The 18,227-nt window shown below is 41.2% G+C and overlaps 1 protein-coding gene across 1 annotated transcript in view; it reads right to left on the bottom strand.

Moving 5' to 3' along the window:
* The window catches only part of NFXL1 (nuclear transcription factor, X-box binding like 1), an 81,699-nt gene that overhangs the window by 28,350 nt on the left and 35,122 nt on the right, over positions 1 to 18,227 (bottom strand). The window contains exons 16-18 of the mRNA XM_060246296.1: positions 14,360 to 14,500; positions 4,299 to 4,465; positions 862 to 931 (exon numbers count right to left, since the gene is read on the bottom strand). Coding sequence (XP_060102279.1) covers positions 862 to 931; positions 4,299 to 4,465; positions 14,360 to 14,500 — 378 coding nt within the window. The remainder of the gene's footprint in view (positions 1 to 861; positions 932 to 4,298; positions 4,466 to 14,359; positions 14,501 to 18,227) is intronic.

Genomic DNA, 18,227 nt, shown 5'->3' with positions numbered 1-18,227 from the left:
CTGGAAGTCTGGAGGGAACCTGATGGCCAACTAATCTCAGCTCCTTAAGTGAAGCAGAAATCTCTGCAGAAGGCTTCACCTCCCCTCTCTCCCTTACTGGTTAACATCCAGAATCAAGCAGAGAACATTTTAGAAGAAGATGACTTGTACAGAGCTTTTAAAAACAGCAATGTTGGCTTCAAATGAGCCAAGATGTCTGCCCCTGAAAAATATGGATCACCGTCTGAATAAAAAACAAAACAAAGATAAACGTCAGGGGTTTTTTGGTGGAAATCTAAGCCAGGATGTTGTCATAGGTACAGTCACACCCACAGAAATGTAAGAGTAATAATAAAATCCCCAAACCATGTGTATCTTTAGTTATTCTGACATTCCTATGTTTTCCCTGTAGGGGAAAGGAAGGAAAGAAATAAAAGATGACAATTGGTTGGATCCAATCAACTTTTCTCCTAGTGAAAAAGGAAAAGGGGTCCCCTTTGACTACCCAAAAGGGCTATCTGGGGATCATGGGACCTGCATGAACAAAAGTCATGAGGGCAGGGGCTATAGTAAGGAGACTTGGATGAAAATGAGCAAAAATGCTGGCTGGGTCTAGCCCAATATTCTTCTTTACTCTTCTGTACCAGTTTATAGTGTTTAAAATGAAATTTTAAACATCTACTGCACCAATAAGTCTTTTTTTTAGTGAAAACTATAAATGTACATGCAAATAAGAATACAATTTTGTAGCAATGCATATTATATAGGGATCTGCTTGTCAAGAGTTCGGTATATTAAAACAATTATGAAACAGTTTTCAAAGATGAGAAAATTGTTTCAATATTCCTTGAATATTCCTGAAGTATTATATAACCCACTTACCTCTTTCGGACACTGATTTTTGCAGGAGCTGAGTACGTCTTTTTCTTTTAAGTCAGCAGAAGTGATTTTTCTGATATTTGTGAAAGAAGATAAAATAGATCAATGAATACAGTTAGTGACATTTTAACTACTTCCAGAGTTGTCACTGTGATGATTTGTTGCATCAAGAACCTTTTCAAAGCCATAGCTTTTTGGATTTGCTATTTACAAGTCTCTTCCCCTGCCCTTTATATTACCGCAATAACATTTCTTACAACCAACACAGCGGGCTCTAGTCAACTAACACTTCTATTTGTAAGTCAGTATGGGACTCTTCTTTTTATCTTAGTTAGGTCAGTCATAATCAAAAGGCCACATTGCATTGCCAATATTTTAAAACTATACTAATGTTTACTACCATGAATTGGCTGTATTGCAAGCAGCTGAGCAGTGCATACGAGCACCTCACTGAGTGTGGTTGCAGAAGCTGCAGTGCTGACTAGGTATGGGCATGAACTGGAAAAATGCAGTTCATGTTGGTTTGTGGTGGAAGCACGAAAAGAATTGAAGGAGGAGGTCCGTTTGCAAACTGAATTCATTTGTGGTTCATGGTCCTGCAAACTCCATTGAAAGGAACTGCAGTTTCTTTAAACTCCTGCTTTATGCTTTATCCATGAACCGCCAAGAACTTCTTTAAAAGTTTATGGATGTTCATGACAGTAAACCTGTCACAAAATTTGGTTTGTGAACCATGAACAAGGTTTTGGTTTGTGCCCATTCCTAGTGCTGAACAAGGATCTGGGAGACCCACTCCATTCCATTCCACTCTGCAATGGAAGCTTGGTGGGTGACCATGAGCCAGTCACACACTCCACCAAACCTAACTCATAGGGTTGTTGAAAGGATAAAATGGAGATTAAAATTATGTAAGTTACCTTGGGCCCCCACTGGGAAGAAAGCCAGGGTATAAATGAAGTTTATAAACAGGGCTTTTTTTGTAGAAACAGCCCAGCAGGAACTCATTTCCATATTAGGCCACACCCTCTGACATCACCAGGGTTTTTGTAGAAAAAGCCCAGCAGGAACTCATCTGAATATTAGGCCACACACCCCAACATCACTACTGTTTCACACAGGGCTTTTTGTTTTTAAAAAGCCCAGCAGGAACTCATTTGCATATTAGGCCACACACCCCTGACATCACCATTGTTTCACACAGGACTTTTTTGTAGAAAGACCCAGCAGGAATCATTCGCATATTAGGCCACACCCTCTGGTGCCAGAGGGACACTGGAACTGCATTCCTCTGCATTCCTGCTCAAAAAAAGCCCCGATAAATAAACCGTTAGCTGTCTAATGATACCCATGCTTAGTACACAGATATCAGCAGGGGGCAAAACCTGTGCTTGTGGCAGTACAACCTGTGCGTTACCCTGTGGATTATGCTGATTTTCTACATCATGGAGACTAGGGGACATTTAAGTACATCAACTGGCAAGCGTCAGCTGGCAACCCTCTCAAGATTCCTTTCTTGAAATCTCAGCAACTCCACAACAACATCTAACCTCAGAAAACACCCTTCTGTTGAAATCATTACAGAGAAGCCAAGAGAGAAAATCAGCCAGTGAGGAAGGTCTGCAAGTCAGCTCAAGTTTAACAGTTTATGTTCATCCCATAGGATACTGTGCTATGAGAGTAGAAAGCACCATAACAAACCAGCACCGGAAATTTTGTGAACATATCAAGTGACAGGGAGAAAGGCCCACTAGCTGTTCTCAAATGCCCAAATAAACCATAGTGAGAACACATCCTGGAATTCCCTGAACATTTATTTATTATTTGGATTTATGGATTGCCCAATCCCTGAATGCACAGGGCTCTGGGCAATGAACAACCATAAAATAGAATACATCAGAGGTGGCCAACGGTAGCTCTCCTACAACTCCCATCAGCCCCAGCCATTGGCCATGCTGGCTGGGGTTGATGGGAGTTGTAGGCAAAAAACATCTGGAGATGTTGGCCATCCCTGGAATACATCAGAGACATTATTACAAACAGGGTTTTTTTGTAGCAGGAGCTCCTATGCATCTTAGGCCACACACTCCTGATGTAGCCAATCCCCCAAGAGCTTACAGGGCTCTTAGTACAGGGCCTACTGTAAGCTCCAGGAAGATTGGCTACATCAGGGGTGTGTGGCCTAAGATGCAAAGGAGTTCCTGCTACAAAAAAAGCCCTGATTAAAAAATATTATAAATAAATTATTACATGCAGGCTCTCTCCCCTCAGACATAACAACTAAAGGCTTCCTATTTACTGAGAAGCCACTGTTTTTCCAAGACATTTTAACTGGGTAGAATGACATAATATGATCTGTTCTTTTGCCTACAAGCAGGGATACAAACAATGATTAAACTGTGGTTTGGATCTTGCTGTGTAAGTAAGACATAAACCACAGTTTGTCATTTTGTTGGGTTCAGATGTTTCTCAGAGACATTAATCTCAGTGCTGGCCTTGAGTGGAAGATAGAGGAAGCTTGTGAGCCCAAGGTCTTCCAAAACTAATTTCCCCAATTGTTTAAAAGTGGCCTCATGCAAACTGGGAGAAGCAGCGTAAGAGTTAGCAAGATAAAGGCAGAGTAAGTTCATACAACACGGTCCTGGCAGCCCCATTTCTTCATACAAGTTCATACAACATGACATGACATGACACCAGTTTGGTGTAGTGGTTAAGTGTGCGGACTCTTATCTGGGAGAACCGGGTTTGATTCCCCACTCCTCCACTTGCACCTGCTGGAATGGCCTTGGGTCAGCCATAGCTATTGCAGGAGCTGTCCTTGAAAGGGCAGCTTCCGTGAGAGCTCTCTCAGCCCACCCACCTCACAGGGGAAGAAGATAAAGGAGATTGTAAGCTGCTCTGATTCTCTGATTCAGAGAGAAGGGCGGGGTATAAATCTGCAATTCTTCTTCATTCCCCATTTCTTCATCTGCTAGCATAAATTGAAATAAACACTTTTCCCCATCTTTTTAATATGGCAATAACTGAATCCAGGCTAGTTCCAAGTCAAACCCTAAGAAACTGCACCTCAGAGCTAGTCCGTCAGTCTGATATACATCTGGTGAATCCAAATGCCTCTTAAATATAACAAGGGATGGGACAGAGGGATCTATTCAGTGTCCTAGGCTGCCTGGCCTGGATTGGACCTATTGGATTTCTATGCATATTGGCCTTTGTTTCAATCGGACATCTTACATACAATGTCACACATAACAGGCAGGCAAGCAGATGCTATTCTGTGGTCCCACTTAGGGCTCTGAGTGAGACTATAGTTGTGTCAGTCCTCAGAAGAAAAAGGTGTTGGGGGGGAAAGAAGAGAAACCATCAACACAGCAACATACATACACAGTATGGTACTACTTTTAACTGTCAAAGCTGAAGCCAAGACTCCTTCAACTACATACATGCATTCGATGTACAGGCTCGTGAGTTTGCAGTGACACTTCATCCGGATCATCTGGGCACATGGCGGGCACCCTCCAGGGTGGCAAGGCAAAGGGCATGAGTGAGGACAGCCAGGTGGCCGTGGTTTGGAACATCCTTCTTCACACTGACAGCATTCGTGACTTACCTAATAACAATACAATAAAAAGCTGAAAGAGAATTATTTGGTCTCTGGACAATTCTGCAGTTTAAATGCTAATTTTGTTTCCACAGAATAGTAAAGGAAACGTGCATCTAATGATACTGAAAACTAATTTTTAAAAAGCACAAGGAATATTGTGAAAGGTCATTGTCATTGAAGGATGACAGTTTCCAAGAGTCAAGCATCTGGTACCTGGGTGGGACTTTGGAGCTGCACCCTAACAGGGTAAAGAGCAGTGTTCCCTCTAAGCTGAGTTAGTGTGAGCTAGCTCACAGATTTTTAGCCTCCAGCTCACACATTTTTGTCTTAGCTCAGGAAGGATGACCCCCGAGCACAATAATTTATGCAGTAGCTCACAACTTTAATGCCAGTAGCTCACAAAGCAGAATTTTTGCTCACAAGACTCTGCAGTTTAGAGGGAACATCAAGAGGTGAAACCTATGTATCCAGCGATGGTGCCCACACACTCTCTGTGGTTTGTGGCTCTTCCAAAGTGCTTTCACTAGTCCGCACATCTGTATATAGTAGCAGGTCAACACGGATTGTTCTCATCCAGTTCAGACTTTTACTATGTCACAAGCATAAAGCAAGAACAAGGAAGACTTTATTGCTTTAAAAACAATCATTCTTGCTTTATGTCACACAGCAGAATGCAGTGTACATTTCAAAACTACATGTGACACGCAAATATACAGCAGACTAAGGAATTAAATGGAACATTCAAGCAAACATATTTAACACGCTGAAGAATGGAGTCTCTGTTCCGAAATAACCAGTGTATCCACAGCGGAGAGTAATTAAAACTAGTGATGCCACTAAAATTATGCTCTCAGGCCTGGAATTTGTATTTTAACACAGTCTACAGTCCACAGTCAACTTTATAAATGGGAGAATTCTTCTCGGGCTTGTAATCAGAACTGGAGAATAAATTCCCTTCTCCTTTCCTCATCTTCACTTACCTGCCTGTTGCTGTGGCAGCAGGATAGAGTCTCCTTTCTATGAGAGAGCTTCAGGCACTGTTTCAAGTGTCCTGAAGTGTCAGGAATCCAGGGATATGTAGGCCACAATACACTTCACGTTAGAATATCGGAGCTAGAAGTCAATCACTTTGGACACTACCAATTCTTTAAATTTTGTTTGCACAGAATAAGGAGACTTTGGGGAGCCCCTCCTCCATACCCAATGCAAAAGAAATGGACGACAGAAAAGCCAGTCACCTCAGAAAGCAAACTTTCTCTTCTCCCTCCCAGCATGCAGGCCCCTGAAAAATCAGAAAGCTGGCAGTCTTATTATCCTTTGCTTTGCCTCTCTCTAGCCTATACCCACATGCTTACCTTTGAGTTTACTTGTTTAAAGGAACAGTTGCATTTTCTCAGCATCAGCATTGCTCTTCATATCACAATGACATATTATTCAGAGAGCAATTCTAAAGTGATCTACTCAGAACTGTACTTAGGTCTAATTCAATGGAGCTTATGCCCAGAGAAGTGTTTTTAAGTATTACTCTGTTAATGCATTAAATCCAATCAGCTTTTCGGTTGAAGAAAAAGTGAAGGGGGGCAACTTATCTGATCACCAAAAAGGGCTGTAATGAAGGCCATCGGACATGCATGGACAAATGCCATGTGTGACAGGGGTTGTAGTAAGGAAGCAAACTAGATGGAACTGAATTGGAGGGAGAGCTGCTGGACTGAACCAAGCATCTCACATTGTGCATTAAGTGTAGGTCATGTAATAGCACTAATTGTGAAGTGACTGAGCTCTGTGTCAATCACAAAAAGCAGCAACAAGTGACTATCAACAGACAGCTAAGGGTTCCCTCTATATCCGCATTTCCCATTTGCAGGGTCGTGACCCAGCCCTGGGTCATGGACATCTCAGTACTGGTTTGCAAGTAAGGGCTGCCATTGCTGGTCTCTCCACTAGGCTGCAAGATGGCCAAAGCAGCTCCCAGGCTCCCCTCCCCATATAAACACCAGGCGGGGTGTTTAAATGGGGGGTGAGGCAGATCGCTTGCCCTTGCTGTCTCCTCGCCTCGGGCAGCTCCCAGGCTTCCCTCCCCATTTAAACACCCAACAGGGTATTTAAATGGAGGGGAGGCAGATCGCCTGCCTTTGCTGTCTCCCCGCACGCAGGGAAATGGCAAAGGCAGCTCCCGGGATTCCTTCCCCATTTAAACACTCCAACGGTGTGTTTAAATGGGGGGGGAAGGCATATCGCTGTCTCCCGGCTCCACCCCCAAAGTCTCCTGGCTCCACCTCGAATTTTAATAGGCCGTGAAAGAGAAGTGTAAAAATAACCAGACCACGGGAAAAAATAGTTTGGGAAACCCTGGTCTACATGTTTCAAGGAATCCCCAGGCATGCAGACGCCTGATAAAGTAACCGAAGCTTTCCCTCAGCACTTCAACCTCCCCCCAGCAAACAGCCAGGTGTGGGCTGAATATGCTCCACAAGCATGTAATGTTGGAAGTCAGTTAAAAAGACAAATGGGGGGGAGGTACTAGATTTTGGGAAGTGGGTTTTCCAGGTTATGCCCCTTTCTGCAGTTTCTCACAGGCCCCCAGCTTCTTACCACCTTGGTATACAATTTGAGGGGGGGAGAAAAAGGCATCATGAATTTGTTGCCCGTCTAGTAACAACATCAAGCATTAAGCGACCTTAAAATGGAAATCTATAAACAACCTCACTATTTAGGAGCAATTAAAATAGCTTACAGGAAGGGAAGACCAATCACAACTTGTACAATTGGGTTCTGTGTGCTAGGAACTGCAAGGGATGCTCGATCAGAGCGTTCCTAACTGAAATCTCATTTTGACGTAAGCTGCGATACACATTCACTTTATGTACTTTAAAAATTAAACACAAACACTCCAGTCTATTTCAGGGCATGTACCAAAAGTCATCTGGCAGTGGGTGTTAGCAGAATCTTCCATAGGAAAAGCTGGAATGTGCTGCCTTTACTTTCTAAACAGTACTAAGAAGTACTGTCAGCAAACTGCAAAAGAGACTGGAGACACAAAGCTTCTTTGTAATACCCACAGTCATGCCCTGTTATAACCAACAGATCCTGGTGTGGTTAAATAAGCTATATTCCACATACAAGGATGCCCGTTCTTTGAAAACCTAATAGCTGTCAAGCAAACTGAGTGATGCTTGTCAGAATTAAAATGTGTGTGTTAGGGTGCCTATTTATTTATTTATTTATATCTGTACATTTATATCCCACTCCTCCCAAAACAGCTCGGAGCTGCTTCCAACTGTATTAAAATTTCAAACAATAAATACAATAAAAACAATAGCATATCATTTAAGATCATATACTATAGAACAGGCGTCATATTCAGCAAACGACAGTCAGAAATAATAGTGGCCATGTTGCATATTGATCTCAGGAAATTCTTATTAACAAAGCACCCACAGGGAGCCTAATCACTGTTGCCAGAGGCATCATGATATCCGCTAAAAGGCATCTGGAAGAGCTCGGTCTTAACAGGCACTGTGGAACTGAAACAATTAGTCCTAGGGTTAGTCCTATGTCATGGTTCATTTCCACAGTGCTTGGAAAACAGGATTGTTCCCCTAATGATCTGTGGATCTAGCACGGTGTAGACGTGTAATGCAATCCTAAACATGCATACAGAATTCAGTGTCTGATGTAGGTCGAATAATCTAGTTTTATCCTATAGTAAACACCATTTAGTTCAATGAGAGTTGCTTCCTAGAGCTTGCAGCATCAGACTAAGGAGAGGGCGGTCTGAAGTCTTGCTCAACCTTGCAGCTCACTGGTTAGAACATAAGAACATCAGAGAAACCATGTTGGATCCAGTCCAATGGCCCATCCAGTGGCAAAAAAAAACAAGTGCCATCAGGAGGTCCACCAGTGGACCTCCCACTGTGCCCCCCGCCCCCCCCCCCAAAGCACCAAGAATACAGATCATCACTGCCCAGGACAGAGAGTTCCAACAATATGCTGTAGCTAATCGCTAATGGACCTCTGCTCCATATGCTTATCCAATCCACTGGTTAAGTTAGGCTAGCTGTTCTGTCTAATTTCAACATGTTGTTGCGAGGATAAAACTAGACCATTCAATGTACATCAGACACTGAATTCTGTAAAACTAGTCATTGATGCACTGAGAAGCAATACTGCTGCTTAGCATTGATACAAAGCTTTCAGTGCTCAAGCCATTTACATATATGACCTTGTTGTAATAACGAGAGCTATAAAACAGGCCAGTGCTGTTAATCTCATCTTGAAAGGGGGGAAAAGCTCATTCAAGTCCACCTAATTAATTTGTAGTAGAGGCAATATTTGAACCAGGAACTGCTGGACCACAGCTCATTCTCAGACAGAACAATCCTAAGAACATTTTCCTGGGAGTAAGCCCCAAGGACTAGACCAGGGGTGGCCAAACTTGCTTAACATAAAAGCCACATAAAATAAAGGTCAGATGTTTGAGAGCTGCAAGACATGAACATCAGATGCTTGAGAGATAAGGAAGGAAGGAAGGAAGGAAGGAAGGAAGGAAGGAAGGAAGGAAGGAAGGAAGGAAGGAAGGAAGGAAGGAAGGAAGGAAGGAAGGAAGGAAGGAAGGAAGGAAGATGGGGAGGGGAGGTAGAAAGTAAGCAACTTTAACTTTAAATGCCTTCTCCAAGTGAGCCAATAGGGCAGTGGGGACTTCAAGAGCCACACAATATGTGTGAAAGAGCCATATGTGGCTCCCAAGTCACAGTTTGGCCACCCCTGGAATAGACCATAGTGGGATTTTGACTGGACCTGTCTAGGATTGCTCTTTCAGGCCCTATGTCATGTCTGCTTCTGGAATGTAGTGTTTTTAACCGAATGGCCAGCAGAATCACACAGGAATTTGGTCTTATAATTCACAAATACCTGGTCTGTGATAACATACACAGGAATTATTATTATAATTAGAAGAGCTGACATTAGAAAGAGACTAAGCAAAGAAAGCTGAAGGCCGCCAAATGCCAACCTCTGAAAGGTTAAAACTAACAAAATTATCAGGCAACCCTGACTAAGGCATTTGAGCACAAAGACAAGCATTTCTTTATTGCTTTCCACCTGCAAAATACTAAACAAATACTAATCTAAGTCAGAAAGGTCCCTCTGTTCTAGGATGTGAAAAGCCCCAAAACAAACCACTATTTTAGAATGCCTTCAGGCTTTTAGCTTTTACCAAAAAGTAAGTAGTATTAAGGGTCATGTCCAACAGCACATGGGAAAGACTGTCATTTGGAAGTTCTTGCCAGTATCAACTTTTATGTAATTTTTATGAGGAAAATTATTAGGTAATCAAGCCAGGAATCTATCTACAAATGGCCACAAAAGTACCTGCCTGTAAAATTATACAGTTTACACATACACACAATTTAATGTCATAGTGCATAATCTTTAAAGGTTAAATGTTTTTATTTGTATCTACTGTAACTAGGTTTAAAATTATTTCCAAAGGGCTCATTTACTTAACAGATTCTAGTCTACTTTAGCACACTGCCTAGGAAACAAACACTTTCCCACTAGTGGTTCAGATAAAAAAAAAATCTCATTAAGGAATGACAGTTATTTAGAGACAAGTAACTGAAAGAGTGAAATTGCTCTTGGCTTTCATTCATAAACAGTTTGCCAAAATTCTGCAGTTTTACCCTTCTTTAACATCACTTTAAATGTTTCCACACGATGCTGCTAATTGTTCATTTCTATTTTGAATACAAAACATTTTTAATTAATCCATTTGTATTCACAACAATTATAAAGCAAATAAACATTTTAAAAGTAAGTTAAACTGCCATTGCAAATACTGAGCCACCCATATCAACAAACAATATAAAATCACAGATAAATGCAAGGCAGTAAATGTTTCTTCAGGTTTGTTTTTTTTAAACGGAAGGCTACCGATTCTATCGAATGAGATCTACCATCCTAAAAATTTCCCATCATCATTTATGATTTTCCAAGAATGCTGCAAGCAAAAAAACAAAACTGCCAACCAATTCCCCATTTCTCACTATTACTAAAGATATCGCAAGGTTGTAAATGTGGTCAAAGGAATATCACACCCACATCTTTATCTAAGTAAGGAGTAAACCACGAAGGGGCGAGTTATTTTGTTGAAAAACAAGGTAATGAGACTGAGGAATATAGTTGTCTGCTTTCTCCATCATAGACTCCCATAGGTGTTCTCCTGGATAAAGAAACTAGAGGGCTTGGAGGAGGCTTACTAGGGTGGTTCTCAGAACAGTTTAGACCACAATAATAAAAAAGCAGCCTCTGTCCATTTTATTCAGTAGTATTAACCACAAGAAATTCATGCAGGAAAAAGTCTTTTAACAATATGGGATGGAATGACAGTTGCTATGGAACAGCCACTCCAGGGAAGGGTTCCCAGATCCCCATCAGTGGCAGAGGATCCCTCACCATGGGGTCCCTCCTTCTAGAGCTGATCAGCTGGATAACAAGGGTTCCTTCCCCCACATTGCCAGTGACATAATGACATCACTGGCAGTGTGTGCTGGAAGTGACATGGCTGTGTTGCCAGCTACTGAGACTTAGGCTTCAGTGTGCTGCCACCACCACCACCCCCAGTTGCCAGGGGGTACCTGGCGATCCTACCAGAGTAAACATCAAAACTGTTGTGCACACATCCAACTCCCCAAAGGAGGCAGCTTGCTGTACTGAGGACTTCAAAATCTCAGGTACTTAAAAAATTTAAAGCTGGCACCTAAAACTTCAAGGTGTTTTCCTCAACCCTACCCTGTATGTTTCAAAGATAAACTTTGCACCAAACAAATATTTAAGTGGTCACCTTTTTTAAGAATTCATTTTGCTAATTATTTAACTTAGATTTATTTTTGTGTTATTATCTATGTGTGAAATTTAAGTTGTATCATATTTTGAAGCTTTACGATTTTATGTAAGCTGTTTAAATTTTCAATAAAGAAAATTTTGAAATTTAAAAAAAAAAATTTAATTGGGTGGAGAGGAATTGACGTTGGTAGAGCATAATGCAGAAAAGGAAGTGCATACAGAACAGTTTTTCATGCCTTATTAGAAAAGGCCTAGTTTCTAAGACAATTTGTTGGCTTTTAACTGTGTTTAACAGTAGGTGGTAAGTACTGGAAAATGAGGTCCATTATTTCTGAGTACAATGATGAATGGTGAATTTCAGTTTTCAATGTAGGCTACGAAGTACTTAGAGTATTTTTTTTTAATAAAGTGCCTAGACATTTTTTTTAAAAAAAAATACACACTGATCAAGGCTTGTAGTTTCTCAAGTCCCCTGAGACAATGTTGAAATGCAGAAGAAGGGTCAGAAGTCCCTAATTATTCTGGGTTAGTTAGAAGACGAAGTGCCACAAGGAGATGCAGGTGGGGAAATTAGTTGACGGGGGATGAGGTAAAACCATGCAAGGGATACAGGAGCTGGCTCCCTGCTAGAGAAGGGACCATAACCTGAACAAGTATACCAAATACTGTTTCTAGTTTGAATTATCCATACAGCCAGTAAGATAGGGTTACTATTCAGAATAGTTCTATAATGGCTCTTCAGAGCCTACATATAGTAAGCTACATATTGACTTAGTAACAAGGCCCACTGATACAATCATGGGATACAATCCCATGAATGACAGGACAGTCTGTTGTTCCATTATATCAGGGGTCCCCACTGTGGTGCCTGTGGGCACAATGGCACCCATCAACACCATTCATGGCTCCCACCAAGTGTTCTTAGAAAGTGGGTGGGGCCACAGAGGGCTTTGCCCAGCAGGACTTCTGAATGGCCACTGGAGATCAGATTGGCCATGCAGATTTTTTAAAAAGTTGATTCAACAGCAGTTGCCATCACTGCAGCACAAGGATCTTCAATGTGTGGCTGAAGGTAAGCTGTGAGTATGCAATAAAGCATTTTTAAACAGTATATTCATTTAAAAGGCTTCTTGCTATATTTATTTAAAACATCTGTATGCTACCTTCTTGCTATATTTATTTAAAAGCATGAAATTAAAAAAGGGGGTAGGCTTCTTGCTATATTTATTTAAAACATCTGTATGCTACCTTCCCAGACAACAGGACAGAACTTCTGCCTCATATGCTGAAGAGTTACTATCAGAATTATGCATGATATCACGACCTGGAATTCTGTGGCTCCATCCACCATGTTGCATCTGAATTCCAAAGTCTCAAAAAAGTTGGGGACCCCCTTAATACATTCTACCTACATATCTTTTTTAAAAAAAGAGGGAGGAAAGACCTTGGTCCTGAATTCCTGAAGGTAGAACAAGGCAGAAAAGAACCAAGTAGTGACCATATGTGAGCAGCACAGAGCACTCACAAGAGGAGATCAGTAAAAAAAAAAGCTGGTCCTACGTTTCTATAGGAGATAAGGCAGTACCACCTGATTCTCTCACCTGCAGCTATATGTGCAGAGTGCAAAGCTCAAAACTTTTTTTTTAAAAAAAGAAAAACATTAATGGAAGTCAACATGCCTCGGTACCTTCTAATCTCATAAATCATGCTTTTCCACGATTACACATGCATCGAATTGAATTGGGCTCCAAGCTCATTTCCATGGTGATGGCCCAGGAGTGCAAAAAGGTGTTCATGGGGTTTTTTCCTACTGTGCCACTGAAGATGAAGTCTTCACCCTGCAGCTGCGCCTTTGTTCCATCGTGCAGGAGGGTGAGTAGCAGAGATAAGACAGTTGCTGACTGGGCAGCAGCTACCCCCTTTTTTAATTTCATGCTTAAATTTTCCTGCCTGTTTTAAACAGGAGAAGCTAGGGAAACATTTTGAGAAAATGCACAGCATGCAATATTTTATATCGCAGTCCTGTCCGAAATGACAGGGAATACAGAACAAGCACAACAAAGGAAGAGAATGGTGGTTTGGGGTGAGGAGAAGCGGAAGGGAAAATGAATCAAGGGCAGGAATCTGTTGGGAAATAAATATAATAAAGAAATATATTTTGAAGAGAAAAATTAATCGAGAGGAAATGCTTTAGGAAAAATAAAGAGAATAAATGGGAGAAGGAGTGGAGAAAAATCAATTTTGGGGGGAAAGAAAGGCACTTGTGGGGCACAGAAATGGTAATTAAGTTTGGCTGTCACATAAAGATGTCTGGCTGTCCTCAGCAAGAGCCAGGGCCTTGTTGGCCCTGGCACCGGTCTAGTGGAACTCTCTGCCTAGTGACATACAAGCCCTGTAGGACCTAGCTCAGTTAAGCAGGGCATGTAAAACAGAGATATTCCACCAGGCCTACGGCTGAGGACAGCAATGGCCTTTTACTTGGACTCTACCATGGCCTTCACTATGCATGGTCAACGATTCACCCTATGCAGGGAGATAAATCTTGTGATTGCCAACAGTTTTCCAGAATTTGTTATTGGTTTTATCTGTTACTTATTACCTGTTACTAATTTTCTATTCTTTCCCATACATTTTAGAGTGTTGTATGTTCTGGAACATGCTGTACATTACCCTGAACCCTTCGAGGGAGGGTGGTTTATAATAATAATAATAATAATAATAATAATAATAATAATAATAATAATAATAATAGCTTTTCTGTGCAAAATCAGCATTTTATTCCCAACAGTGACATGCAGGCACATGCACTCCACCCACCACCCACACACCTTCCACTATGTCATTTATTTGGACAGTCAAGCCCAAATTACACCAACAAGAAACACAGACTCACACAATGTATACAGACAATCATAGTCCAGATGTATACCTGACTCTGCAATTCTTGAGAGAAGGGGGTACCACACCTCTGTAAGAAAACACTGCCCTGAGCCCTGTCCTATGGAGGAGTGCGATTTTAAAATATAAAAAAATAAATAAGAAAAGACGCCTTACCTTTTGAACATCACTGCCACCATCTCTTTCAGTAACTTTATGACATTCTTTCACGCACGTGTGATTCTGACACTCAAGCAGCCTTCCGCAAGACCTTTTACAAGAGAAGGGTGCCGCAGCATGACATGGCAACAAGTTCACCTGTAAGAAAGACAGTCAAGAACCACTGTAGGCAACCTCCCCAGTATTTCAAAGGCTTTCATTAAATGAAAATTTAAGTCTCCTGATTACTTAGGGATAACACCACTATTCATATACAATTGCACACACTGTTCATTTTACTAAATGAAACATTTTGATCATCATCAAAACCAAAGCCATAGATAATCTTGGTAGGTTACTTGGAACCAGCATGGGTTTTTGCAAGGAAAAAAAATAACAGTGGAGATATATGTACAAGAAAATATACAAGGAAGTAAACCTTACATTTACATTAAAAGCATCCAAGCAACTAATTACTAAGATCAAATCAGTATTTTATCATCATAAAGCAATTCCATAAATATTAGCATTATATATATTATTTAAGAACAGAAAATAAATTAAGCACCGAACAAACCATATGTCAGCATCGTGATTAAATCCTAACTGATAAATCAAAATATAGATTTTTAAGCAATCTCTCTCTCTCTCTCTCTTTTGCAGTACACCTTTACAGGAGGTTTTCTGTTCAGGAAATACAGACTAAAGTTGTATTTTTTTAAAAAAGTTAAGAAACAGAGTATATTAGAATATTAAAAGTAAGAGGCCTGTGAGTCTCATGGGGGGAAATCCCAACTCTTCCCACCATCATGACTCCAGGCCCCACCGTGGCAGCATTCATATTTGGAAGCTCCGCCAAGCCCAGAGTGGCTCCCAGCATCCTCCACTGGTGTGGCTGCCCCCAGAGGCTCCCTTGGAGTTCTCTGCCATGCAACCGGGTTCAGAGTGGCTCCCAAAGCACTCCACCATGGCAGCCAGAAGCTCCAAGAGTGCTCCGCCAGTGTGGCCAGGCCTGGAGCCTCTCCCATTGTCTGCCCCACCAGCAGCTGAAACCATAGCTGCTCCTGGTTCCCTCCACCATGGCAACTGGACCTACAGTTGTCATCTGTGGTGATGGCAGCCACCGCCAGCTCAACTGGTAAGTGCATACACAGGCAACACAATTTTTTTTTCCCATTTGGGGGAAATTTAAACTCCCTTGTATTCTTTTAAACTTTTTTTGCATCAGTGTGGTCCTGATCTGCAGATTTAAGGATCCGCAGATGGGAACCACACGTTGCTATTAGATCTACAGATGTTTATAAAAGAAAACCCACACCAAGGAGAAGGCTCCATAAACGTCATTATATAAGTTAAAGCATATTTCCATAAACTTCATAAATAACTGACAATAAACTGAAAATAATTCAGGATATATTTCTCTGTCCCTTACCAACATACTTAGTTACTTTGCTTATTTCAGCAATTTTCTATTCTTCAGCCAGCCAGTCTGCATTGTCAGGAAATTTGGTTAGGTTAACAAACTTGAAACTATCCCTTGATGCCCCTTTTTAACTTCTTCCAGAAAAACAAGCAGTATAATCAATGGGACAGCATTATTTCTATATAGGTATATATGGCCAGGCATTACAAGTTTAGAATGACATTATTCTTCTCATTTACAGATAGTCAAGACTTTTTTATTCTGACTGGTCTCAATTTCTTCTCTCTCATACAGAATATCTGACAACTTTTTCTATAATGGGTCAGGTCCTGTGGAGCATTTCTACACAAGGAATGCTTTCTGTCAGCAAAGCATGACTTCGTCACCTCCCTACATGCTGCTGCACCATTTTAGACCACAGCTGCAGGAGAGAAGGAAGTTGCACTCTGCTGACACAGCTCCTTCCATCTGCAGAAGCCTGCTTTGGGATCCAAGCTGATGAGACAGAGTAAGTTTCCTAAAATTTAAATTAAATGTAAATTAAAAACATGGCCAAAAGGACCTTAGACATCAAAGGACAAAGAAGATATTTCTCTCTGAACAGTTGTGCATTGGCAGGTTCAAATGAGGAGTTACATGAACAGAACAATGTGTATCACTGCTGAGTCCATTCTTTTACCTGCACTAAGTATACCATCCTTGCTAACAATGTGAAAACAAGGCAGCCTCAGAAACGCCTGTCTAGGAGTCAATGTATGTGTTCACCAATCTTTTCAGCCATAGCCTGGAACACAGTCCCCCCTCCCAATGCACCTGAAGCCATGTGGTATACCTTTTGGTCCCAGAATAAATGCATGCTTCTCTATACCACACATTAGACCACACTGACATAACACCTATTCATCCAGGAGCTGAACAACCTGATTGTTTCTAAACACAACAAAAAGCAAAAACACTCCAAAACTGAGGGGGAAACTTTCTAAATGTAACAACATACAATAAAAGACAGAAAGCAGCAATCTTACTAAGGCAGGTATGTGTTAAAGGTCTAAAGAAGAATATGGGATGTAGGACCAAGAAAGGAACTGCCACTTCTTCCCGCTTTACCGTGTATTTTCTTCCACTGGTCCTTTGGGCAGGGAACTTGATATAGCCACTTCCGCTAGCTCAAACAATTGGGTTGCGCAGACATTCTATGAGTTTATACACTAGAAACAATTGTCACGCCTGAAAGAACAGCATTTAAAGAATGCTTTCAAGTTCTTCTATCTTCTGCTTAACTGAAGGTCTTTTATCATTACTTCTGTTAAAAATAAACACAAATCCAAAACATCAAGGTAGTTTATGCAACGAAGATAAATAGGGAAAATGAGTGAACAAGCCAACAGCTGCTTTCCAAAAATAAATAGGAATGGAGAAGATTAACCATCATTTCCAGGGAAGCAGTTCTGTAAAATAAGGCAACACTTAATAAACAAGAAGTATGTTCCTTTCTTTCTGAAAAAAATAGGGTTAGCAGCTCCAGAGTGGGAAATTCCTGAAGATCTGGGGGTAGAGACTGGGGAGAGGAGGCAGGTCGGAAGGGATGTGATGTCATAAAGCCCACCCACCAAAGCTGCCATTTCCTCCAGGGGAACTGATCTTTGTTGTCTGGATATCACTTGTAATTCTGAGAGAATTACGCTTCTCACCATCTCCCTTTCTGATTACATTGATGTGCAGCCACTGGACTAAGTCAGAGTGTGACAGTGTGAATTTGGAACAGAGGAACTTAAAGCACTAAGCAAAATGGTTGTGGACAGGATACTCACTCAAGTGGCCAGCATCCAGGTGACTTAAGAAAACATTCCTCCTTCTTAGCTAGCAATGTAATATCCTATAATATGTCATAATGATGTCACTGCAATGTCATATGATATAATATGTCATCATGTCGAAAGTTTCACTAACCCCAGTTGGTTTCATCAGCTGCCACTTACAGATGCGGAAAAAACTGCAATGCAATTGTCAACACATCTCATGTTTACCCTTATGAAATGTAACTAAGAAAGAGGAGATGAAATGGGACTGCTGCATTCAGAGCAGCAACACACTGACTGTAACGTTGACTGTTCCGGTTTTGGCAGGAAAGCCGCAGTAGGTTCTGCTCAGAAATGAAGACACAAAGATAACCATGTATAAAAGTGTGGATGCTGGCCCATACAGCAAAATCCATAATCCAAAATGGAATGAGAGTTTTAGAGAAACAAGGCACTGGAACATGAAGCTAGTAGTTTAAAATTAAAGTATCACTCAGAATAGCTTTGCCATTAAAGAAAAAAGGCTTGCCTCTATGTAAGCACCAGCAGGGCAGCAAGAATAATCACATTATAATGAGAAAATAGTATCTTAAAATTATTTCTGCTGCAACACTTAACAATCAAAACCTGAAATTTGCTTTGCCAGCAAATCAGCTTTTAGAAC

This window comes from Heteronotia binoei, chromosome 9, assembly GCF_032191835.1.
Source record: "Heteronotia binoei isolate CCM8104 ecotype False Entrance Well chromosome 9, APGP_CSIRO_Hbin_v1, whole genome shotgun sequence".
Classification (NCBI taxonomy): Eukaryota; Metazoa; Chordata; class Lepidosauria; order Squamata; family Gekkonidae; genus Heteronotia; species Heteronotia binoei.
The sequence above is the reverse complement of the archived record's forward strand: the minus strand, read 5'-3'. Positions and strand labels throughout refer to the sequence as shown.